The sequence below is a fragment of the Bidens hawaiensis genome, unplaced genomic scaffold, assembly GCF_021521415.1.
Source record: "Bidens hawaiensis isolate Kalapana, Puna unplaced genomic scaffold, B.hawaiensis_p1.1 tig00050724_1, whole genome shotgun sequence".
Lineage (NCBI taxonomy): Eukaryota > Viridiplantae > Streptophyta > Magnoliopsida > Asterales > Asteraceae > Bidens > Bidens hawaiensis.
The window spans coordinates 45,497-65,469 of NW_027499096.1; the positions used below are offsets into that span (position 1 = coordinate 45,497).

General features: G+C 33.4%; 1 protein-coding gene across 1 annotated transcript; it reads left to right on the forward strand.

Annotated features, from left to right (window-relative positions):
• Positions 1 to 8,201: 8,201 nt before the first annotated feature.
• LOC143598701 (CDPK-related kinase 5-like) lies at positions 8,202 to 13,025 on the forward strand. The gene is made up of 11 exons (XM_077076852.1): positions 8,202 to 8,821; positions 9,351 to 9,481; positions 9,584 to 9,625; positions 9,738 to 9,846; positions 10,285 to 10,363; positions 10,452 to 10,748; positions 10,826 to 10,938; positions 11,609 to 11,716; positions 11,796 to 11,858; positions 11,955 to 12,122; positions 12,737 to 13,025. Exons 1-11 carry the CDS (start codon positions 8,297 to 8,299, stop codon positions 12,875 to 12,877), a joined length of 1,776 nt encoding a protein of 591 aa, XP_076932967.1. The 5' UTR covers positions 8,202 to 8,296; the 3' UTR covers positions 12,878 to 13,025.
• The last annotated feature ends 6,948 nt before the right edge of the window (positions 13,026 to 19,973 follow it).

A 19,973-nucleotide genomic window follows, 5' to 3' on the forward strand; every position in this document is an offset into this window, starting at 1 on the left:
CCCGAGAAATTTTACGTAAATTAATATTTTATAAAATTCTTCCGCTAAAATAAATCCGCTACTCTGATATATTTACAAAACAAGTACCAACTCTGTGTCACGCTCCTAGGCCCTATATCGGGGTGTGACATTTTTTAGGCCCATATTTTTTAAATGTGACTTTTCATATAGCGGGACAAAATTGAAACGAGTAAACACGGTAAATGACGATTCGTTAATCAACCAATTTTGTATCATGCAAATTAAATGTAGGTTTATTTACATCTTTTGTAACTGACTAGTTTCGTATACAAAGTACAAACTTTCTATCTAACTCGGCCAATGTTCATATGTGATATTTGGTTCAAGTGCGATGTTTATTAATATACTTTTGGGTTTATTTTTTGAATTGAAATTGTATCTATATGAAATTACAAGGTAAAGTATTCAACCCGGTTGAACCTTCCTGTACATTCCGGTTCAACCGGCGTACCATTTTAAAAATAAATTTGGTACGAGTAAATTCCGGTTTTTAAAACATTGCTTACAATGATAAAATTGTTATGTTTTGTCAACTAGCATTAACTTGTTTATCTAACATGTATTTTTCCTATATGATTACAAGATACGTTGCATTAGTATGACCTTTTGATAGGTAAGAGCGGTTTGTCATATGGTGTTAATGGGTCGACACGACTTTGAGCTCTCCTACGCTTGAGCTTGACTAGCTATCTAGCTTCTCTCTATGTATAACATATGTAACTACATGTGTTAGTATGAAGGTGTTCATCGGATCAGATAACAGAATATTTGGTTTATTCGGTTTAGATTGTCTGGATTTGACAAGTTTATTTATGTTTTTTTTATCAAAGAGATAAGGGGTTAGATATGTAACTAATGGGAACATCAAATTGTAAACATTTATCAATTAAAAAACTTGTACATTCATGCAGTAATAACTTTTACATTCAAACCGTCCATCTGACTTGAAAAAAAAATTATATCGAAACGTCGACAAAAATAAGCCCGTTTAAATGGGTATGCTCGGATTTTTTTAATCATATTTTGGTAAAACATATAAGATTAAAATGAAAAAAGGATAAAGTTGAGTTAAAAGTGGGTAAACATGAGAGGTCAAAGTTGTAACTATTTCTTAAATTATCAAAATTTGAGTAAAGCTGAGGTACCATAATTGTAATTATATTTGTTGAAATCAAATAAACGTGGATAGATTGTGTTTAAAAGACTACTTTGTCCATATATAAATATGTACCTTATGCGTTGAAAATTGTAAATCCATTAAAACAAACGTCTTAATTTGCCATTTACTTATGTATTATATATAGTATAGATAAAGTTTATCAATAATAAACAACTAGTAAATAGGGCCGCACTTTGTAATGAGAAATGTTGTTACTATTGCCTAATTTGCTAGCAATTTACAATGTGTAATAAGTAATAACTAATGCTAACAACATGCATACATTAATTTTTTTCAACATGAGAGTTAAGATTGACTGCTAGAGTTTTTTAGCCTCATTAGATAACTTGGGAAGGGATGTTGAGTCAAATGTTTAAACCTGATTAAAACAGTATGCATGCTTATAACTGGTAATGAAGAGACTATATTATATTTATATTGACGTAGAGTAAAAAGATGTTACCTACGAATGAGGCAATCAAATTGCTTTATTTGGATTAACATAGATTGATGCGGCTGTTGTCGAAGCTAATTGATGGTTAAGTAGGGAAAAAGGAAGCCCGCTTACTGAAACCGACCACGTGTTGTTTCTTTTTCCATTTTATTTTTAACCCCGATGTCATTTAATTTCCTTCTTTGTCATTTGTTTTATGCGTTTTTCCCATAACCTAATCAGCCACCGGAACAGGCAAAACAAGAGCTGAGAGTCTTCCTTTTCCACCACATGAAAAAAACAATATTCAAGAATGTATGAGATTGATAACAAAAGGTAGTAAAATGGGGTGAAGTAGCTTTGAAAAGCTAATCAAGTATATTTATTTATTTTTTGTTTAATTTTCCACTTGACTTTGACAATCCAAAATATACAATGAGTGTTTACTATTAGATACACACGAGTATCCACAATGTCAAACCTATACAAACTGTCACAGCAGCATCTTCATATTATATTTTAATTTTTTTTCTTAGAAGCCCTCACTTATATCTATAACACCAAACCTTTACAAACCAAATTAAAATTAAAAATATTAATATATGGGATATTGGATTTTTATAGTCCAAACTTTGGCCTATTGGCCGGTATTAATCCTAATTTAAGAAATTTTCTAGGTTAGTCCCGACTTTCATCCTATTGACATTCACCGAATATTTTCTTAACAGAGACAAACCCGGTTAATTTTAAGATAAAATATGTCATTTCTTCTAATTGAGGGGACAAACGAAAAGAGGTAATTAAACTTAAAAACCCACCACCGCCACCGATACCGTCGTCTTCACCGCCACCATTCAGATTAAAGGTTTATAAAGGGAGGGTTTGAAAATTTATATAATTAATAAATATAATAATGACAAAAAATAAACAAATAATACATATTATATAAAGTTAAAATTAAAAAAATATATAAAAATAATTATAGATATATAAAAATTGATTAATAACTAGTAAGCCGGGCTGACATTGAGCTTGAAAAACCACTCATCAACCGAGCTCAAGCTTTAGAAATAGAGATAGAAGCAAGCCGAACTCAAACTCTGTGTAAGTCAAATGAGTTGAGGTTAAACCCATTCGAGCTCGGGCGAGGGTCGTTTGCACCCCTAGTTGGAGAAGAAAAATATATTTGGTTTATAATAAATAGACGTCTTATTTTATCCTCATCAACTTGGAGAAATGACATATTTTGCCTAAAAACTATCCGGGTTAGTGTTCGTTAGGAAAAGGCTCGGTGGAGGCCAATATGGTGAAAGTTGGAATTTAACATAGGGAATTTCGTAAGTTGGAATTAAGGTCGGCCAAAAGACCAAAATTTGGATTATTAAATCTAATACACACACACACAACAAATATATACGTGTATGTGAGAGTGATGTGGCATTAAACCCATCAACCTTTCGCCAGTGGTAGGCCCAGGATTTTTTTCCTATGGGTTTACCTTCTTTCTATGTTCAAATTTGCACATCTAAACGTTAAATTTTGCAGGCCGGGTCGAATGAGAGTCAGGTATAAATCATGTGTATATATGTGTTATTTCATGTATTTTATGTAACATCCTAGGCAAATCCCACATCGGCCGTGGACAAGAGAGATCCTTGGTTCATAAGTAAATGCCCTGCCTCTTAAATCACCAACGTGTTTTGGGCTTAATGGTAGTGGACGACAGGAGAGCTCCACAGTTAAGCGTGCTCAGGTGGGAACAGTATCAGGATGGGTGACCTCATGGGAAGTCTCCATCTTGGCAACCAAAAACAAATCCGTGAGCTCTTTGTGGGCAAAGCGGACAATATTGGTGGTGCGAGGGGCTGAATGTTACATTTTAATTGTTTATATATGGCGAGCACGATTACTTTGAGTTCTTTTATGATCACAGGTGTTCGAAGCTTAAACGGGCTAATTCAGAGTCATTCAGATGAAATTAAGCAAGCCTCGAGAAGACAGAAGCATAGGGAAACATATATGGATGGTTAAGAAGGATTCGGGAAATCTTTGGATGAGAAACCTGAAGCCGAAGCGAAAACTGAACAAGACAGGTTAACAGGAAAGTGTCTTTTAGTAAAACGAGCATATCCGAGGCTAGAAAATGAGTTACGGAACCCGTAATATACGAACTTTGGGTTTATCAACGAGATGAATATGAAAATGGAAGAAAAATCACTGTAAGGCAGCAGATAGAAATCATAGGCTATGGTGGCCAGGCCGTAGGTTACGGCCCGATCTGACGGGAAATCGGAATTTGCTTGTTTTTCTTCCATATTTAAGCCTAGAAAACCCTAAAGTCGAATATTCTTCATACCCTTGCCACCAGGGACGATTTTGAGGAAATTCTCCGTCATCATAACACCTTCCAATCATCATATTCATTTATGTTATCATTCTTGCAACAATCAATGAAGGTAGTCAAGATCAAGATGCAAAGCTAAACCGTTCGTGATCATCTCTAGGAGTATGGTTGTGTTTGTAAGCAAGACTTTTTGTAGTTTGAATCTTTACAATGGAACTAGAGTTGATTAATCATTTGGTTGATTAATCTTTTACGTTTGTTTGTGCATTCAACAGTTTTTCGTAATTGAATGTTTTGTGATTTTATCAGTTAATTGATTTGTGGTTATCAACTTTTAGGATTAGGTTTTTAAAGTCATTGGCCAGTTTATCTTTAGCCAATAGATCATTTACATTTATCAAACCCTAAAATTGGTAATCAATTAGATTATTATTCATCCAAACCAATTGTTCGGATTAAGTTTTGTCAATCAGTAAGGTCGATATTTAGTCCTTTGATTATAGGTGTAATCAAACGAGTTTTCCAAATAAGTTTAATCAATTGGCCTAGCTTGCTTCACAACCTGAAACCTGTTGTTTGGTTACTTTTCTCTAATTGTTTTACAATCAAATCAATATTTAATATGCTTGACATCGTATGTCCGCCTAACATAATTATTATTAACAAAACTTGATTGACACTTTCCAATGATTCTCTATGGATTAGACACCTTAATTGCCCTTAGGGGAGAAGAATTACAACTAATGGGTTGTGCAAGCATGAAACTTTCTTTTTTAGCTATTTAAAACTCTAACTAATAACATAGTAGTGATTCGCTAAAAAGAAATTTTTTTTAAAAAAATCAGGCGTAAAGAGACTTGAACTTGAAACATTTCAAGATTAAAAGGGTTTTAATATGGGTGGCAATCTTAACTCAAACTATTTCAAAGGGGTCAATTTGGGTTGTTTTAAAAATTATATGGGTTGGTTTGAGTCATAGATTTAACTAAATGAGTCAAAATGAGTCACTTGAAATTTTCGGGTCAAAATGGGTTGACAAATTTAAAGAAATGGGTTGATGTGGGTTAGTGTCTTAAGGAAAAGTGTCGAAACAGGTTTTGGGTTGGAACGAGTTCATTTTAGGTTTTGGCTTGGATCAGGTTTCTAGCCGACACCAGTTTTCACACTGGACAAGTTGGTTTTCGGTTTCTTTTGTTTCTTTTTGGTCGATTTCGGTTTCGTTTTTGGTTTTTTGTTTCGTTTTGGTCGGTTTTTTTAGTTTCATTTTTGTACGGTCAGTGTTTTAGTTTCGTTTTGATCGATTTTTCGGTTTCGATTAGTTTGGTTCAATTTTGTTTTTTTGTTTCGTTTTCGTCAACTTTTCAGTTTCGGTTCATTTTTCGGGACAAGAAGTTTACCACTACAACATTTTAAACCTTTTGTTATTACTTTACTTCTAAAAATCTTGGCTTCACTGAAACTTTTTATATATAGTTTTGACGTAAAATTTTAAAGTCATTGAGTTCTCGTGATCCCCGATGAACCCATATTGGATCCGCCCATGCCTCTCGCCCGCCTCTCTTTTGAAGACACAAAACCTGCCACAAACTTAAGCTCACAAACTTGCTTCACAACGTCACTCGTTTGTGCCATGCCATATGAGATGGACATATTGGATCTGCCCATGCCTCTTGTCCGCCTCTCTTTTGAAGACACAAAACCCGTCACAAACTTGCTTCACAACGTCATTTGTTTGTGGTCTGTCACATAAGATGGACGAGCATCCGCAAACCTTACGCTATGGATGCTCTTACAAAATATATTGTCCATTTATTCCTTTTCGGAGTTTTGGTCACAACTTTTGCTTTTTAGGAAATTTAATAAGCTACAAAAAATAATGTTGACTTGCCGCGTGTTGAAATATATTTATAACAATTCTTTAGAAACAGTACTCAAAACACCACACACTTACAAAATTTTGTATGTGTAAAAAGAAAAAGACACCGAATATTAAAATAAATATATAGAGCATTTTAACATTAGAAAAAGCATACAAAAGGTGTTAAATCCCTCAATGACAATATTATATCCGGACCAAAAATACTTATTGACATTCCATTTGCTGCAACAAAAAGCAAAAAACATAGACAGTTGACATTCTCTTTATCATTGTTTATTATTTTATGCTCTAAAGCAGCATTGCTTATGGTAAATGGTTATAAAAGAAAGAGGCCATGACATAGGCAATGATACATACATGCATTCCCTCCCTCATATTATATCTTTGAAATAATCTCTTCTGATATATATCCTTTTTCAAATATATCATTTATCAATTAACAGTATATTCTTTATTTATGATTTGTGATTATGGGTTATTGTTTAACAGGTAGTTATTTATTTAATATGTGACATTAGAGTAATTATGTTAATACTCAAATGGTTATTATTATGTTATAATTTAAACTAGATTTATAATAATTATTGTAGTTCATTTTATTGTACTTTTAATATTATTTTGTTGTATGTAATAGCATGGTGTTGTAGTGCAATTTTGAAGGGTTTTCATTCTCTACCTAATGCAATGTGATGCGAAGGAAAACACAAGGTGGAACACAAACGTTTCTTAATCAAAAGCTTAGAAGAATCAAATGTTTTGATCGAACCCTTAAAAGAATAATGTCAAACAGTAATAAAAACCAAAACTCTATATCTTATCTCATAGAAGAATATGACCGAATTCAAAAAGAAGCAAGATAAAAAAAATAATAAGGAAACTAAATTTGAAAAGTTTTTAAATAAACTTCCAAAATATATAAATAGTAAAAAATAAAATAAACAGGATCCCAATTCCTTGAAAATTTACATGTTATTGATCTCAAAATATGGAGATCCAACTTTGAGTGCTTAGACGATTAATAGCTCTAACTTCATTCAAACATTGACAAAGACGCACCAGATGCATTCCAACTATATCAGGTACACTAGTTTTTGAACCCGTGTATTACATGGGATTTATCAAACGATAAAAATAAAAAAATGTTATTTATTTCAATTATGATTATCAAAATACTTATGAATTAATTTAATGTAGATTAAAAGGAAAAACAAACAGGTTAACGAAAATTACTAAAATAGCATAGTTTTGGAAACATCAGATGTGAATTTGCAAGAAATTTAAAAAATGTGCTAAAATTGCGTATTTGGTCAAACTTCAGGCATGAAAATTACACTATGTTATAAAATCCACACTATGTTATAACCCGCTTGACAAAATGATTTTGACTCATGACCCATAGATAGCTAGAATGAATAAGATGAGAGATTAGAAATTAGAAAAAATATAAGTTTGACCTAAGCTTCAACATTTTCTTTTATTAGTAAGTATATTGTAAGATGTGAACAAGAAATTTGAAAGAAGAACCGTTTATTTATAATCCATGAGTTAGTTATCCCCATATTTGACTTGTTTATAAAATCTTGCTTTATTTGCTATTATCAAAGTAACTCCACTCTATGAACACGTGCTTTACATTGATGATAGTCATATTGGCTCGTAAAAGGTAGTGAGGGCTTTCATTCAAGTAAAATAATAACACCAATAATAACAACAATAAAACAAAATAATATTTAAAAGAGATTTTTAAGTTAACGTAGAAGAAAGATAAAGAGGAAAAAATAGACACATATTACGTTGTAAGAAGAGATTCAGGGTGAAATCCGTGGGATCAGAAATTCTCAAACAAGAAATAAGTGAGAGTCAAGAAATATAGTGATCGCCCGTAAACTTCTAACGTCAGTCCAACATGTAAAAACATGATGACCATTAATCAGATGCCTCAACATCCTACCTTGTATCTAAGATGTAAGATACTACATGCATTCCTACAATCATACATCATACCATGGTTTAAGTGTGATGTCAAATATCTTTTAATTAAAAAAATAATCTTTATTAAACTAAAAGTTATAATTCAATTTGTCTTGCTAAGAGTATTAACTATTAACATATGTGTCCACTTCCAAATGGACTCTTTCACACAACCATCATTCTCTTTATTATTTAATATTCCTTTTATAAGGTTTAAGCTCGCTTAAAATAATCAATCTTTGGACCATCTTGATGTTGTTCAAACTTCAAACAACCATCATTTAATCTCCACTTTCTCATTGGTCAATTCCCATTAACCCACATTCCTTTTATCACCAATAGATCTCAACTCAACACCACAACACTTCTCCATCACCCAACACAAACCTCACCAAACCCCAAACCAATTTCAAAATCTTGATTTCAAGATTATTCAAGATCTCATAAAAAGCTTCAATCTTTTTCAAAGGGTAGTTCCCAATTTGCCAAATGGGTGTTTGCACCTCAAAACCCAAACTCTCCGGCCACCGGAACACGAATATTCCGGCGAAAGATTCCGGTGACACAGAACCAAATGATATCAAGAAAGATGAATCTTTAGTGGGTGTAAATATAAAAAAATCACCTTTTTTTTCTTTTTACAGTCCAAGTCCAGCACACTATTTGTTCTCAAAGAAATCATCACCAGCAACAAATAATAATAATAATAATTCAAATTCAACCACACCCAGAAGATTCTTTAAACGGCCGTTTCCGCCGCCGTCTCCGGCGAAGCATATTAAGGCGTTGGCGAGGCGGCATAAGGCGGCCACTGCGGCGATACCGGAGGCGGATGAGGCCGAAAGGAATGCGGGTTTGGATAAAAGTTTCGGGTTTTCGAAGCATTTTGGGAGTAAATATGAAATTGGTGAAGAAGTGGGCAGAGGGCATTTTGGGCATACTTGTAAAGCTAAGTTCAAGAAAGGTGAATTTAAGGGTCAAGAAGTTGCAGTTAAAATTATCCCAAAGTCAAAGGTTTGGTTTTTTGAATAATTAAGGTGTTGTTAGTTTATGTGATTAGTTTCGGGATCAATACAAATACTTATTGACACGAGAATATGAGATGCTATAAGTATATTGTTACGTTTTTTCCTTTCGCTGTTAAAAGTATTTGTTGTTATTATTAGGTTTTACTCTTTGTTATTATATCTTGAATTGGGCTTTGAATTTGATCTTAAAAGTTGGATTTTGTTTTTAAAATATTGACTTTTTATCCAGAAGTTAGCATACATATTCTTACCAGTTTTGACAAGCAGTTTGAGGAAGTAATCAAGTACCTAAAGTACCCTTTAATAGAAGACAAAGAAAGAATAACCAAAAGAAGAATCTTGTGGTGTGATTGTTAAATCAATTAGGTTATTTTGAAATTTCTTTAAATGGTAATGTTACAAATTTAGTGAAACATGAGTGGAGAACTTGTGTATTTGCTTTTGCACCATGTTTGATATATATAGATAGATTATGAATAATGTCAAATATAATTTGAAACACTTTTTTCGTGCAGATGACAACCGCCATAGCGATTGAAGATGTGAGACGGGAAGTAAAGATTTTAAAAGCTTTGTCGGGACATGAAAACTTGGTGAAATTTTACAATGCGTATGAAGACCATGATAATGTCTATGTTGTAATGGAGTAAGTGGTGAAATTTTAATTTATTATTTGTGAATAAGTCTATGGGGCAGACAATCTAATTAATTTAATCTTATGCTTTCTTGATGTTTATACAATTTTTAGGCTATGTGAAGGAGGGGAGCTTTTGGATAGAATACTTTCAAGGTATCATGTCTATCTGATTACTTAAATGTTTAATATTGTATTTTACCTGCAATTTTCATCCCAAAAGACATTATTAAAATTTTAAAATTAAAATGTGAATTTGTGTTTGAAGGGGCGGAAAATACCCAGAAGACGATGCTAAGGTTGTGTTAATGCAAATATTAAATGTCGTTGCATTTTGTCATCTTCAAGGTGTTGTGCACCGTGACTTAAAGCCTGAGGTGAGCTAATCAAATCGATCTAGGCCAAAGTCATCACTTTTCTAATGATATACGAAAAATAAACTGTTGCGCACAAAAAATGTTTACAAACATATGGCATTATGGAAATTTAATGAATATATGTATGAAAATGAATAATTAAGCAAATGTAGCATGAAAAGTGCAAACTTACCTAAAGTAGTAATGTTGTAGTTTTCATGTGTCAACTCATGCTTTTGATTTAATTTTTGTAATTTTATATTTCATAAGGATGTCTTGTCTCATTGAGAATTCAAAATTTTCTTTTCTAGAAAGTTTTATAATTTAAATACTTTGACACAATGATGCCAAGTTTGCACTTTTGTAGTCAGTAGAAGTGTCTTATGTTTTAATATTAAATCACAAAAAATCAATTAATTCCATAAATCAGTATTTAACGGTTTCTTGTTGGTGAATCAGAATTTCTTATTTACATCCAAAGACGAAAACTCACAACTCAAAGCCATAGATTTCGGCTTATCTGATTTCGTAAAACCAGGTACTTTGTATATAGTATACATATATGTTTTCAGTTTTCACACATATATAATATCTGTTTTTCTGATTCAAACATATATGTTTTGTAGACGAACGTCTTAATGACATCGTTGGAAGTGCATATTATGTGGCGCCTGAAGTTCTACATAGATCATATAGCACTGAGGCTGATGTATGGAGTATTGGTGTTATAGCATACATTCTATTATGCGGAAGCAGGCCCTTTTGGGCCCGAACTGAATCTGGGATCTTTCGGGCCGTTTTAAAAGCTCATCCAAGTTTTGATGAAGTACCTTGGCCTACATTATCCTTTGAGGCGAAAGATTTTGTTAAACGATTATTAAACAAGGATCCTAGGAAAAGAATGACAGCTGCTCAAGCGTTGAGTATGTGTTTTTCGGTTTAGTGTTTAGTGATAATTAAGGTTTGAATGTTTTGAATTGATTAGGATGGAATTTTGTAGGTCATCCGTGGATTAGAGATACGAATGATGTAAAAGTGCCACTTGATGTCTCGATACTGAGACACATGAAGAGTTATATGCGTTCGTCTGCTCTTCGTAAAGCCGCTATACGGGTATGTTTTTCTTGAAGGGCTGCCTAAACTTATCAATAAACATATGTTAATTTAGATTTTAATGATATTATTTTTGCATTAATAACATGTTTGGATAGAGTTATTTAGGAGGTTGTTTGTATAAAGATAAATAACATTTAGCCCGTTTGATCCATTCACTTAGGTAAATATTTTAATTTGACCCGTTTGAGATTTAAATACCTACATCGACCGACTATGATTGAAACACGACCTCTACATAAGTTAACAAAGTCAAACTGCTATATTTCATGAACCAGAAAGGTAAATTTCAAATTCAAGATATCTAGCTTTTCTATATAGGCGGGCTGGATAACGGGTCAAAATGGGTTCGGGTTGGAACAAGTCAAATTTTGTACAGGCCAGGTTGACCCGAAAACCCCCTTTTGTCCATCCGTTTAAAATTTAAATAATTATTTAATACACTAAGTTTGATTATGAAGACAATATTATTTTGATAATAATCTCATTCTTCGAATAAAGCTATTAAGGATGTTATATGCATATGGAATTATAGATAAACATTTAACCCTCTTGACCCATTCCCCGTGGTTAATAATTATTTTGACTTGTTTGAGATTAAGATAACCCAAATCGACCGACTTATATGGTTGAAAAGAAGTAACACATTTGGTTTTTTTCTCATTTGCAGGCTTTAGTAAAGACATTAGGCCCTGATGAGTTATTCTATCTAAAGGAGCAATTTTCATTATTAGAACCAAACAAAACCGGATCCATAAGCATGGAGAATATCAAAACGGTTAGTAATCAACCAAACGAATAAACCTCCTTAAATTTGACCTCAGTCTTGACTACTTAAATTTTTATGATCTGGTCAGGCCTTGTTGAAGCATGCTACCGAAGCCATGAAGGAGTCACGAGTCCATGATTTTCTAACATCGGTATGGTTGTTAGTAAAACAAACCTTAGATGTATTTCTTACTCGGTTACATATTATTATCTTTTAGATGATTAGAACATTATTCGTTTGTATGCAGCTTAATGCACTTCAATATAGAAGAATGGAGTTTGATGAATTTTGTGCAGCTGCATTAAGTGTGCATCAGCTTGAGGCTCTTGATAGATGGGAAGAGATTGCACGTGGCGCATATGAAATATTTGACAAAGATGGGAACAGGGCCATCATGATCGAAGAACTCGCTTCTGTAAGTAATAATATATAAACAACATTAACCTTTTTTTCCCTCTAAAATAATGACTTGTTAACTCTTGTATCGGTCAATATATGTATATATATTTTTTCATAAATATGTTAAAGGTCACTTTATTAAAGTTTGACCAGCTTAAGAGTTAACACGCCATTATTTGAAAAAAATAATCATAAGTATGTGCAATTTGTAAAATTTTAGGGACCTTAATATATACAAATATTAGTTTAATGACTTTTTCGTATAGTTTTGGCAAGTTTAGGGACTTTAATATACTAATATCAGGTTGAAGGACTTCTAGAATTTCTTAGATAATTAATTACTCCTAATCATGTTAATTATAGCTACAAATATTGTTATTAAAACTTAAAAGCATGATCCATTTTTTCTATATAGACAATCTAGGATGTTGTACACGCATAAGTTCTATTCTATGCGCGATGGTTCCCTTTTAACCAATTTTAAAAATTTTGCTTGTAACAATAAAATATGACCGAAATCGACCCATTTTAACATGCGTTGGTTGATGAACTTGCGCTGTTTAACTTTCCTAGAAACCTTTTAAAATCGTCTTCTTTTCTTGACCTTTACCCATTATTTTGCCTTTTCAGGAACTTGGTCTCGGGCCATCGGTTCCAGTTCATTCTGTTTTGCATGATTGGATCAGGCACACCGATGGAAAGCTCAGTTTTCTTGGGTTTGTTAAGTTGTTGCATGGCGTATCCAGTCGGACCCTTGCTAAAACGCGTTAACAGACTAGCCGCCATGAATAACCGAGTGTAATGATTGATGATCATGTTGTAAATCTGTAAAATTTAGTTTCTGTGGGTTTATATTTGGTTTATTTATACCTGATTTACTTACAGATTGAGCAAGAAACTAGCTAGAACATGTATTCAATTGGCAGTGTATTATCAATTATATTTCATGTTCTAAGGCAATTATTCAAATCCATTGTGCAAGAACTTATGGGATATGTGTTTGTGATCTTATTTTATGATAACTTATTAATGATTTTGCCAAAGGCTAATATGGGATAGATAAAGATGTGGACAATAGATAGAAGCATACTCACCACACAACAAATATCTATTGGTTGGGTTGGATGTGAATAGATTCATCTTAGGTCCACAATTTTAAATGTCCGTGACACTAATGGACAGTGATCACTTCTTTGGTTCTTACTAGATTATGGAAATGTATCATTAGCATCTTACTTTTAAGCAAAATAGGAAATAATAGTTTTGATTTCGCTTGATTTGAGTTTGAAATTATATATCTATTAATTTGCAAGTTCTTGGCTACTCATAATGTGTTAGTGTTAAGCATGAGGTTTAGATTAGTTTAATGCAGTTTGTACGATTCTTAGAGTATCTCCACTCATTAGTTTTTGGTGACATGGCATGAGGTTTAGATTAGTTTATGGGTGGAGACAAACGTTTGTGTTAGGTTTGGTTTGCATTCTCAAACGTTTAGGAGGTGGGTTTGTAGTGGCCCCACCACAACCACTACACACAAATCATATACACACACACATATATACATATTTATTATATTTTAATGGGGTTTAGATTGGTTTATGGGTGGAGGAAAACTGAGGTTTTTTTGGTGAAAAGTTTAGAATATGATGTGACGATGAGGTAAATGTTTGAATTGGTTTATAGGTGGGGATGCTCTTATTAGCGTTACATATTTTTCGGTATCTGTCTATTTCATCACATGCAAAGGGAGAGAGAGAGAGAGAGAAATAGGAACTCATAAAATCCTTCTTATTTAATAATAACCTTACAATTGCTAACATCTAGCATTCTTAGATGAAATCGACGATGATTAACGGTGGCGAAGGGTCATATTAGACATCAACAATAAGGATTATGGTAACATTGTTACCTATGTTTTTGGTCTAAAAAAGCAAGTCTTCATTTCCAAAACAATATTACATTGCACAATATTTCAAACACAGAAAATGAAGACTAACTAAGTGTGAATTAACTAATAAAAAGAAACGAACACAAAGGTGCGGATTATCCTAAACTATGAACCATTTAACACACAAAGTTGTGTCAGTTCAACAGGAGTCGGGGACTCAGAGAGGACCACTCGAAGTCTGATTGTAGAGTCAGTAGAAACTTGGGCCAGACTAACATAAATTTATTTATATATATATATATATTTTAAAAATGAAGTGCTTTGGAAAGTGAGGGCCCAAAGCAAGGGTTTGGGCTGCCTCACCCTTGGGCCAGTCCTAAGGGTGCTCACGAGTCGGACCAGACAAGGGTCTGCTCGTGCTTCGCTTGTTTATAAACCAAACCCAGTCGATTGACTCGTATTCAAATCGAGTCGAAATCAAGCGAGCATTTTTCGATCAAGTGTTGACCGGTTTTCAAGTGTTGAGCAGTTTGGATAGCCCTAAACAAGACTCGAGGCGTCAAGCAGAGTCACAGCCTCATACAGGCGGGGTTCAATCATTGAGCGGTTTGGCGAGCCCTAATCGACCTCGTAAGATAGTGGGTATGTTTGGCAAAAAGCTTTTAGGAGCTTCAAGCTTCAAAATTTTAAGAAAAAGCTCTTACTCAATAAAAAACTTTGTTTGGTTGAAAAATCTTCAAGATTTTAAGTTTGGAGAAAAAGCTCCCCTTTTTAAACGCTGCTACTACTACTACTACTAGCGTATGAGAAAAAGATAGATGCTTTTACATTTGAATTTACAAGTTTAGTATTTGAACTTTCTATCAATTTTGTTAATTTATATAATAGTTATATATTTTACCCTTATTCAAAACTAACTACCCCATGACTCTTAAAAAGACCATAACTTTGTTGCACGTTAATATTTTTTTAAACAAATTACATCATAAAAAAGAGCATTTTATTCTCTTTAATTTGAGTATGATATTGCTATACTTCTTTACCGGTTATGATTGCCAACAAGTCAAGTCAGACGAGCTCGGGTCATGTGTAAGACCAAATTAGGGTCGGAACAAGTCGATAAAAAAGGGTTAATTTAGTTCGGTTCGTGTCGGTACGGTTTTGAGTCGAAAGGGGCCAAGTCAGAACATGTTTCAAATTAAAACGGTGCCGGGTCGGATAGGATTTCAGATCAAAAGATGTTGGTTTAAAAAATTATATATTTGAAATCACGTACCGACACCGATTATGCGGTTGATGTCAGGTTGCGCGCGCAATCCGCCGCACCCCCAATTAGTTTTATTGCTAAATACCTAAATATATCTAAAAAGCTCCAGCTACTCTGCCAAACATCTAAGCATATTTAAAAAGCTACAGCTAACAGCTACCAACTACTAGCTTTCAGCTAACAGCCACCAGCTAGTTTTGCCAAACATACCCAGTATACATGTTTCCCAATTGGCCCGGGGAAACTCCTAGCTAATGGAATAAGTTCAAAATTTATGAGAAATATGGATGTGACTGATCAAATATTCTCTTGTAACTTTTGAATATGCATAAAATTTTAAAGGGTCACTAGTCAATTCTTTTCAACTTAAACTAACTTAACCATCATAGAGCCCAAAATCACTTTTGGAAAAAAATACTGCCCAAACTCATTACTTTTAGCCGCCACCTTCTACTTTAATTAATCAAGCAAATGTAATATAACATTTATGTGCCTTTCCAAAATAAGTTATTCAACGAAACCCCTTAAACCTTTTTGGGCTACTTTTCATTATTTGAACTAGTTGTTTTATGTAAAGTAAAAGTTGCATTGTGCTTTCCATTCTTCTATTAAAGAAAGGCATTGTTATATTTTCTATTTAGTTGAATAGTCACTTGATTAGTTAAATAGCAAAACGAAAGAACGCATGTACGAAGGTTTTACGAAGTGAGAAAGCTAGGTCGATCGAAAAACCTCCACAATCTTAAAAGATTATGTGTATCAATAGCATATGACATATAACACTACTTTGTGTGTGTTGTTTATGTTTTGAAATGTTATATAGAGATTCTTTTTTCATAATTGCACATCTTCTAACGATCTAAGATACACATTATCTGAAACAAATCGGTTTTTATAGGAGATAATACAAATCATTTACACTAGGCATAATGAAGAAACAATAATCAAATTACAAGGTCTTGAGTGAATGCATGCAAACAACCTATGGAGGAAAAAACTAGTTATGAATAGAATGACCAGCCCAGGACTATGTCCGGGTGCGGTTGGTCTGAAATCATCCACCTTTTCAGTCTTACTCGTTACCGCTTCCGCTGATGATATCTTTCGAAACTTGAAAGACGCTACATTAGACTTGATCTTCTGAACATTAGTTAAACTTTTTCTGGACTTCAAACGCCTCCCATCTACGCAACTCAAGTCACTTGCAAGCAACACCAAAACAAATAAAATCACACAATAGCTTAAAGTAGAATTACTCTTTGCCATTTGATTTGGTGCTAGCTATCTAGAGAGATACAAAAGACATGCTTTACTACAAGAATAGGAGAAATAAGGTGTACTATTTATAGTAGAAGAGCATGAATAGAAATAAAGCATAAATGTAAGTGTTTTAAGGGAGAGAACTTCACCTGATATGAATGAAAATGTGATCATTTGTAAAAGAAACTGGAATTTGCAGCATTATAGCTAGCATGTAGTTTATTGTAAATTTGTATACAATTGAGATACAATATCCATTTAAGTGTATATTTAATAAACTAAATAAACACTAAAAACAATATTTGTTAACTACGTACTAGCTTGCGGACTCTTCTAAAGCGGCATCACTGTGGTCCATAATCAAGGAAACAAGATTACCAAAGAAGTTTCTTAATGGGTTACGAAAACGCTTCATTCATATAGTAGCCTCAATCAAACACGCTGTTGATTTGAAAAGCATTGTGTTTTACGATGTCTAAAGGCATATATATATATAAGAAGCGTATAAGGAACGAGGAGAGCCAAACCAGAAAAATCAAGATAATACTTACCAAAATACGAGTCTTTTACTAATAATTGTCATCGTATAAAGGAAAAGGTAGGGTCCTAGGAACAGGTTAAGACCAGGATTATGAGGGCCAAGATGGTATGAAAGCTAAGATGGTAAAGATCGTGGGTTAAATCAGACAAGTCAAAGGAGATTTAAGGATTGTCAAAGGGGAGAGGAGGATAAATCACAAATTCGGTGATATCGTTGTACGGATCCAACTAACTTAGCCAAACTGATTGTATGGATCTAGCTATATGCATGATAAGATGTGATCAAGAAAAGTCTTTTCTAAAAGAAAATGGGGTGATTCCAAAGATTTTTGAAACCAAGTCCATGGAGTAAGACACTTGGTATCTCAACAATGAAGCATATAATTACATGATGGGTAATCATACTTAAATTTATGAACTAAATGAATGGATCATGTGAAAGGTGAAATTCGATAACAGATTTGTACTGACATTTGTGGCAAGAGGTCGCACTAACTTAAGGAAAACCGGGGAGCAACACTTGTTGACTGATGTTTACTACATTCCGAGTCAACAAAGCAATATCATAAGTTGTGGTTAAGCTAAAGGTGAATGTAATATTCACATGAAATATGATTTACTAATCATTCAAGATAGCAAGTCATTATACTAAGGCTGGCATTGGAATGAAGGGTTTTTCGGGTTGGGATCTTCAAAGAGTTGCACTAAAGGTAATAAGACAAGTATGAGTCAAATTCTAATCAAAGATCCAAGTTTCAAGGTTCAAAGTCCAAGTAAGAAAGTTCAAGAATTCAAAGGTAAAGTCGATACAAACCAAAGGAAGGGCAATGATTATAAGAAGTAGGCGTTTGCTCTAGCTAAGTGGAGGCCAAAGAACACAACAAGATATCAAGAAGTGTCTCGGGAGAAACAAGACAAAGATGACAAACTTGAAGTTGAAGGCTCACCTATTTCAAGTCCGAAATTATGGGGATTATAGGCCTAGAAAGAGACCCTACCCAAGAATTAAGGGGTTTAATGGGTTTCTTAATAACCAAGCTATGGTTGATAGATTTTGTTTGTTATCTAAGATTTGTTAGCACATATATAGATTAACCGAGTTTGGGTTTCATAAGAGAGACACGAGTTATGTATAAAAGAGATTTTCAAGTTGTATTTTCTTTAATTTATATAACATCAATCTAAAAAATCATTGAAGCTTTGATTGTGTTAGACCCTAGTCACATGTATGTCAAATTGAAAATGGACTTTAAACCATGCGAAGGTACGGAAAGTTTATTAGTTAAATATAAACTTGCTAATTGACACACCATATGCCAACTCTTTCGTTAGAATGAAGTAGTTTTAGTTTGTGGAGCTAATATAGCCAAAGGAAAACAGAAAAAGTTAGGTATACTAGGAACGAGGTAGTGATGACTGTTTATTTAATTACTTATTTATACTTAAAGGTGTTAATTAAGTAAAATACAAAGAGCATGCCGGTAGTGACGACAACCTGGGGTAGACGACCAATAAAGACAGAATCTTAACTGTATTATGGGCTGTGTGCATCCGCATATCGTTTCAACTAATTCTTTAAACCACCCCTCATATTTGTTAACATTTATTTGCAACTATTTTAAAGTAAACTTAAAAACTTTGATAGGTCTAATAAGTGTCCTAATAAAATCCATAATACTTATATAGTTATATATATACAAACACATGCATATTGGATGTATGTTTGTAGAGATAGTATATATACTGTAAACATAGTAAGTACTTAGACTGCCAAGTAACTTGTTGATCATCCCTAAATCACCATTCACCCCTCATTGAATGCAGCAAGAAGTGTTATTATTGCTTAATCTAGGAGATGGTTGATTGTTTATGTACTAGTTTCTTGGATTAAAGGTTGTAAAAACACTTAATCATGTGAAGACCAAAATGTTCATGGTTTGCTTAACCTGGTAATGTGTTTAACGCGTGGTAATTGCTCACTCATATCGTTTCTCTTTTGTGAGGGCTCAACTAAAAAAATATGCATGCTCACATATCGTGAGACGGTGATGGTGATGTAACACTCAAATGACAACAATTGAAAAATAGTGGTGTTACAATTTACACATAGCCTTAATTAATTCGCATCCATCGCTACCCTTATGAGTGGGTTTGCCACATGGGAACGGAGGGTCTCCAACTAATGGCTATGCGTATGGTCTTAATGTTTAAGCAAAGATAGAGAAGACTTAACATCGGGCCGGAATATATATTTGATAGTTTTCCTTGTTAATAATTTATATTCTGTTAACACCGTGGTTATATATGGTTCCGGAACTTAAAAGTTAAAACCCTTTACTAGCTCCTAGAATCTACTTATGATATATTGGTTTTGTGATATAGTGTCTTTTTTACAATTATGATAGTGGCTTCAAATCCTTAGGTGGAATTCTAGTGTTATTAATAAATTTGTTTAAAAAGAAAAAAAAACTCCTGGAATCTAGTAAAAGACAACTAAAACCAAGCAGCCACCTTAACTGATTCCATGATTCCATAAGATATTCTTTTTTATGACAAACTTTAATTTTATATTTTCCAACTTGGCGGCTCAAATCTCACATGGTTTTTTCATTATTATATTTGTAAGGAAACTTTTGTTTTATAAACTAGACATGCATTTTTAAAATAACGAGTTCGCAAGTGTAATTTCGGGCACAAAGCAGTCTTAAAGGCTGTTTTAAGACTAGCTTATGAAACCGAGGAACTCGACCAAGAAGCTGCTTGTCGATCAAGTAAGTTAACTCAAGATCAAGAGGCCGAACAATATTCTAGCTAGTGATCAAGTCAATCCAAAAACCAAAGATCTATTAATCAAGGTGTCCTCAACTTCAAGCCGAAGTTAAAACATTCCCCTATAGTGTATTTTATATTAT